The sequence below is a fragment of the Sinocyclocheilus anshuiensis genome, unplaced genomic scaffold (assembly GCF_001515605.1).
Source record: "Sinocyclocheilus anshuiensis isolate Anshui unplaced genomic scaffold, SAMN03320099.WGS_v1.1 scaffold147, whole genome shotgun sequence".
In the NCBI taxonomy this organism is placed as follows: Eukaryota; Metazoa; Chordata; class Actinopteri; order Cypriniformes; family Cyprinidae; genus Sinocyclocheilus; species Sinocyclocheilus anshuiensis.
In genome coordinates, this window is record NW_015549585.1 from 771,632 (window position 1) to 778,927 (window position 7,296).

General features: G+C 35.2%; 1 protein-coding gene and 1 pseudogene across 1 annotated transcript in view; both read left to right on the top strand.

The window, feature by feature from the left end:
- The window catches only part of LOC107657959 (V-type proton ATPase subunit S1-like protein), an 11,463-nt gene extending 9,103 nt beyond the window's left edge, over positions 1–2,360 (top strand). The window contains exons 6-7 of the mRNA XM_016446303.1: positions 473–716; positions 1,625–2,360. Of these exons, the coding sequence (XP_016301789.1) occupies positions 473–716; positions 1,625–1,861 (481 nt within the window). The 3' untranslated portion in view covers positions 1,862–2,360. The remainder of the gene's footprint in view (positions 1–472; positions 717–1,624) is intronic.
- A 3,451-nt stretch (positions 2,361–5,811) lies between these two features.
- Positions 5,812–6,947, top strand: LOC107657953 (2',5'-phosphodiesterase 12 pseudogene; annotated as a pseudogene).
- The last annotated feature ends 349 nt before the right edge of the window (positions 6,948–7,296 follow it).

Consider the following 7,296-nt stretch of genomic DNA (forward strand, 5'->3'; position numbering starts at 1 on the left):
ATACCACTACAGTGCAGTGATTTTACATTTTAGTGATATGACAAAAGACACCAATGTTCAATAATCAATGATGTTTTTATTTTAATATTTACATCCTATAAAACATGATAAAGTGGTTTTCATTAATAATTATACCGTAGCCTCTCCCAAACAGCTTTGGAATTTAACAGAATAAAATTTAAATGTATTCAAACCTCTTTATAATGTTTTATAGAATGTTAATGGTTACCATTTGTATCAAATTTCACATAAAATTAAAATTTTTAACATTTATTTCAAAATTTGTCGTCACAGATGTGTTTCATTAGTTCATGTTCAGTGTCTTCAAATTTAGTTGATCTAATCTGAAATTACAGTTTAGAATATAATTTTTTGTGTGTGCTAGTAAAACAATCGATTTGCATTACTCATCTGAGAGCAGACATTATTTTTAGGGCTTTGCAGAGAGATAAAGACGTGTTTGTTTCCACAGGCTACAGATGTCAAACACGTTCTACGAGTCTGCGGGACAGAACTGGTTCACTCTGGATAACGTGTACATCCATTACAACTGGACATACGAGGCCACGTTCAACGCTACAGATGTGTACGCACCCTCCACCAACTCCTATCACTGCCAGCACGTCAGCAGCCTGCAGAAGTACGACACACTGCTGGTGCCCAGCGCCAACACCGACCACGCCGCACACTGGCACATAACCTTCACCGACTTCCAGGTTGGCAGGCAACACTTTCCCTCCATCCTCCGCTGATAAGCACCTCATACTGGAGTTGTAGCATCTTGCGCTGTATTTTTAGCCTCTGGTGGGTGTAATGTGGTTACACAAGCTTGTGGTTTGGCGTGAGAGCAGCATCTTTTTAAAAAGCTCACAGTCCAGAGTGTGTGGAAGAACACGAGGAGTTTGGGTGAAATTAAATGCTTTTTAATTTGGAATATAAAAAAAGAATTATTCTGCTTTGCCTGGAAGCCTGGAACATCACTGACCATTTCTACAACATAGAGAAGTCGAAAATACTTTATCAAGTAGAAAAACAGATTAGATAGACAGACAGACGGATGGATGGACAGAACGAACGGATGAATGTACGATAGATAGATAGATAGATAGAACGACAGATAGATAGATAGATATATGGATAGATAGAAAGATAGAACGACAGATAGATAGATAGATAGATAGATAGATAGATAGATAGATAGATAGAACGACAGATAGATAGATAGATAGATAGATAGAAAGATAGAACGACAGATAGATAGATAGATAGATAGATAGATAGATAGAAAGATAGAACGACAGATAGATAGAAAGATAGATGATAGATAGATAGATAGATAGATAGATAGATAGATAGATAGATAGATAGATAGATAGCTAGAAAGATAGAACGACAGATAGATAGAAAGATAGATGATAGATAGATAGATAGATAGATAGATAGATAGATAGATAGATAGATAGATAGATAGATAGACAGACAGACAGACAGACAGACAGACAGACAGACAGACAGTTAGATAGATAGATAGATAGATAGATAGATAGACAAGTTGTAAACTGGAAAATAGTTTTTAAGGATTCAACATCTTACCATCTGCTGTTTCTTGTGTTTTTCCTCACAGATCCAGGCGTTTAACGTTCACTCCAGTAAGTTTGCGGCGGCCAGCGACTGCGCGACCTTCTTCACTCCTGCCATCCTGATGGGTCTGATCACGTCTCTGATCCTGCTGCTGGTGCTGGCCTACGCTCTGCACATGGTGGTTCACCTGAAGCACATCGACCGCTACGAAGAGCACAAGACCACCGTCTACTTCCCACGCAGCACAGAAGCGGAGAGCACAGAGAAGAACAACCTCTAGAGTCCCGAGAGAGAGACGGACACTTCTGTGACTGTGAGCTCTGACTCCCATCTGAACGGAGAATCAGAGCTGTTTGGGACTGACTGCACCACGGCAGTGGCATCATTGTGGTGGGACAGTGGAAGTCCGAATCAGGTTCCTTCGGGAGCTTTACAGGCTCGGCACACTGGAGGATTTGGAGATATCAGCCAGTTCTCACCAAAAATCTAGGAATTAATCATTCAGTGTCAGGTTTCATGAGTGGAAGGACATCTTCAGATGTTTGAATGCGATTTGAAATAGCACAATAATCAATATATCTTGCATTTGCATCGTCTGTCTTAGCTTCTGTTTGACTGCTAAGGACCAGATTTAACTTCAGTACTGATGCTTCTCTGAAGTCAACATGAAATGGTGTTTCGTAAGCAATTTACAGTTGTAATTTTACATATTTGCGAATAAAATATCTTGATTTTTTCATCTGGAACTGATTGGATGGTATTACGGAAGCCCATTACCGCTACAGAATGAAAAATATTAAAAAGGTAATTGCGACTTTTTATCTCACAATTCTGACTTTATATCTCGTAATTCAGAGAAAAAAAGTCAGAATTGCAAGATATAAATATAAAAGGTTGTATCTTGCAATTTTGACTTTTTTTCTCTCGTAATTCTGACTTTTTTTTAATCTTGCAATTATGTTTATATCTCACAATTATGTTTATATCTCGCAAATATGAGTTTATATCTCACAATTCTGAGTTTATGTCTCGCAATTCTGAGTATATATATCGCAATTATGTTTATATCTTGCAATTCTGAGTTTATATCTCACAATTATGTTTATATCTCGCAAATATGAGTTTATATCTCACAATTCTGAGTTTATGTCTCACAATTCTGAGTAAATATATCGCAATTATGTTTATATCTTGCAATTCTGAGTTTATATCTCACAATTATGTTTATATCTCGCAAATATGAGTTTATATCTCACAATTCTGAGTTTATATCTCGCAATTCTGAGTTTATATCTCACAATTATGTTTATATCTCGCAAATATGAGTTTATATCTCACAATTCTGAGTTTATATCTCGCAATTCTGAGTTTATATCTCACAATTATGTTTATATCTCGCAAATATGAGTTTATATCTCACAATTCTGAGTTTATATCTCGCAATTCTGAGTTTATATCTCACAATTATGTTTATATCTCGCAAATATGAGTTTATATCTCACAATTCTGAGTTTATATCTCGCAATTCTGAGTTTATATCTCACAATTATGTTTATATCTCGCAAATATGAGTTTATATCTCACAATTCTGAGTTTATATCTCGCAATTCTGAGTTTATATCGCAATTATGTTTATATCTCGCAATTCCCAGTTTATATCTAAAAGTTCTGAGTTTATATCGCAATTATGTTTATATATCGCAATTCTGAGTTTATATCTTACAATTATGTTTATATCTCGCAAATTAGTTTATATCTCACAATTCTGAGTATCTTACAATTCTGAGTTTTTATCTTGCAATTATGTGTTTATATTTCGTAATTCTGAATTTATATCGCAATTATGTTTATATCTCACAATTCCGAGTTTATATCACAATTATGTTTTTATCTCACAATTCTGAGTATCTTACAATTCTGAGTTTTTATCTTGCAATTATGTTTATATCTCACAATTCTGAGTTTTTATCTTGCAATTATGTTTATCTCTCGCAATTCTGAGTTTATATCGCAATTATATTTATATCTCGCAATTCTGAGTTTTTATCTTGCAATTATGTTTTGTGAGAAAAAAGTCTGATTTGAGAGATATAAACTCAGAATTGTGAGGAAAAACATCTGAATTGTGAGATAAAAAGTCACAATACCTTTTTTATTTTTTATCCTGTGGTGGAAACGAGCTTCCATAGGATGATAAAACACATGCACAATGAATCACAATAAATCCAGGAATGTGTATTAAGAAAGTATTTTGATTTCATGTTGACTTTGACGTTTTAAACTGTGAATAAACCAATATGATAAGGTAATATAGTTTTAATTTGCGGAACAATGAAATAGATGAAAAAAGGAATGCATTTCCCCATCGATTATGAAATTGGAGCTGATCAGCAAAACCTAAAACTCAAATTAATAAAACATACTGCGTAATGGTTTAAATACAGTGTGTAACCAGAAAATAGATGTTTAATTTTCAATTGCAATTTCCCCTTGAAGAGTTGCAAAAAAAAAAAAAAAAGAGGAAATAATTTTATTAATTACTGATGTTATTTTGAGAAATGTATTTTTAAAATGATTGTGTTATGGTATTTTTGTGTATACTGTATGTTAACTCTGGTTTTTGTAATATCTTATTTTATTTTTTATTAGTCTTTTGTGTATGTTTTTGGCTATGGTGAAGAGCGGCTTCTTACATGGATTTTTAATCAACGACTGAAGCAAAACAACAATGGAAGCAACATGACGTTTGTTGTGTAGTGAACATGCAGCATGCCAGTGGCTAGAGACATTTCCGAACCAGACGACTGAAGCAAAACAACAATGGAAGCAACATGACGTTTGTTGTGTAGTGAACATGCAGCATGCCAGTGGCTAGAGACATTTCTGAACCAGAAGAATAAGATGGTTTGCTTTGTACCATGTACTGTATATTGGTAATAATCATAATGTGCTAGATAAGGGAAAATACTTTTTTTTTTCATGTACACATGTATTTGGGAACATATTATTAGCTTAACTTTGTTCCGCGGACATTTATGCAGATAAAATGGAGAGATGTGAAATGGGGTATGATGTATTAATGTTTGATGATCATTATTGTCCTCTCAGTTGAGTTCAATAAAACCAGCAGCACAGTTATGTTGCAAAATTATTTTGTTCAGTTTCCAATTCAATCCATTTATATTAAGTAGACTAAAAATACATTTATCAAATACAGTTTATTATAACAATGAGATGTTATTTCGACAAACTATAAGCTCCAAAGGAATCAACCATTTGCGAACAGCGCCACCTAGTAGCATTATAAAATACTCAGTTATGAGTTTAAATTATCACTTTCTAAAATTCCAAAATGTCTAAAACATCTTAGAGCAGGGCTTTTCAATATTTTCAATATTTATTTAAAAATTCAAAAGGCATTTATGCAGTTTCTTGTATAAAGACCCAATTTATACCTTTTATATATATATATATATATATATATATATTATTTTAATCTAATTTGTATAAAGACACAATTTATACTGTGAAAAATATAATAAATAAATTAATAAATATATAAATTTAATTGAATATTTTGTTTTTTTAAATAAAATTTCTCTCTCTCTATGTATAGGCCTATGTAAAGTAAAATATTTAAAAAATATTAATAAATTATTAAAAGTTTAGCTTCCAAGTCAAGTCATTACGTATTTTTCTAACTATTATACAGTACTGTTAGATATTTTATGCATTTATTTAATCCAATTTGTATTTATCTATTTTAATCTTACATTCTATAATTTACTTACGCCGTTTTTCTCTTTTCCACGGACCCCAGAAAACCCCTGGCTTACAGGATACCACGCACATGTTGTAATAACCTTCTAACTTAAAGTATTTATTAAAAGGAAAAAAAAAAAGTTAATTTAAAATCAGAAAAATTTGTCGAATCATGTGTTTACTTGAGTTATATTGAGATCAGCGTTTTCGTTAAAAATCTTTTTCAAGGAAACTTAGTTTACTAATACAATAAAGGATTTAATCGAGGCGAAATAAAACAGAAAATAAGAATCGCAATTTCATTTTATTACGCAATTCACGAATCTAGTATTCTGAATGAGAAGATAACGTTTCGATCGCGGCAGCCACCAGGAGTTTCTCTCAGCCGTGCTCATGTTGAATCAGGAGTCACTCTCAGCTCAGTTATTTTTCCTAGCCCACAGAAATCTCTTCACCACCCGGTTTAATATGAATCTGGAGAGATGCGTGCCGTGCGAGGCCAAACTGAGCATCTCCTTCAATCTGGACGGCAGCAATAAACACATTCTGAGAGAGCAGACAGAGCCGCTGGGGAAAGTTCTGGCTCGAATAGCCAACAGCCTCATCAAGGCACAAAGCAAAGCGAAGAAATCCAAACCAAACAAAGGAAAAAGTGAGACCCCCAGTGCGGATAAACCAGAAATCAGCCTGTGCGTGAACGAAAAGCTGTGCTGCATGTGGGGGGCTTGAAGTATAAAGTGGGGCTGAATCCTCCGACATTCTCTATATCTGAGCTCCCATCATCTCTAATGGCCGGATTTCCGGTTTGTCCCAAGCTGGAGATGGAGTTTGGAGAGCTGAAGTTCTCTGAGTTCAGATGGTTCAAGGAGCGCTCACCTAATGCACCTCAAGACTGCTGGATGGAGGTTGGATGTGAACGTATGTTCACGCCATCCAATCTGGACATCGGTTTGAAGGTGATGCTGAAATGCACTCCAGGGAACGGATCCAGGTTTGGAGAACCTAAGGAACTGGTGTCTTCAGGCGTAGTCGAAGCCGGTCCAGGAACATGCAGCTTTGATAACAGGCACATGTTCACCGATGAGTCTTCACTGAGGGTTGTGTCTGATAACATCCTAGCTGACATCTACGCTCAAACCGATCTTTCCAAAACGGTCCTGTACTCTTATTGTGCGCCGTACACTCTAGAAATGGACTACAGGCAGAATCTGATCAAGAAGGAGCTGTCGGGGTACAACGCTGACATCGTTTGCCTCCAGGAGGTGGATAAAGGCGCTTTTGTAGATAGTTTATCTCCTGCGTTGGATGCGTTTGGGTTGGACGGGGTTTTCAGGATCAAGGAAAGACAGCACAAAGGTCTGGCCACGTATTTTAGGAGGTCTAAGTTGAAGTTGCTCCAGCAGTATGATGTGATGCTGAGCGAGGCTTTGACAACAGATCCTCTTCATCGGGAGCTGCTGGAGAAAGTGTCCACTAATCCCAGCTTGATCGAGAAGATCGAAAACTGGTCAACAATGCTGCAGGTGTTTCGCTGTAACTTTGGGGTCTCAACCTGTTTGACGCCAAGACCTGCAGTTGTCCACAAAGGCCTCAGATGTTTGTGATCTACTGGATGAGGATCCTACCCAATAAAAATATTTGACCTAACTTAAAAAAAAAAAGGAAATTAAAATTTTGAATTTTATTATATATTATATAAAATTTTTAAATTCTAAATTCAATTCAAATTTTACATTACAATTTACAATACTTTTACAGGTCACATTTTTTAAATTCGACTACCTCATATATCTAGGATTTTCAAGGATTTCTGGAAATCCTAGTTTATTTAAAGGGGTCATATGATGCAATTTCAAGTTTTCCTTTCTCTTTGGAGTGTTACAAGCTGTTGGTGCATAAAGAAGATCTGTAAAGTTGCAAAGACTAAAGTCTCAAATCCAAAGAGATATTCTT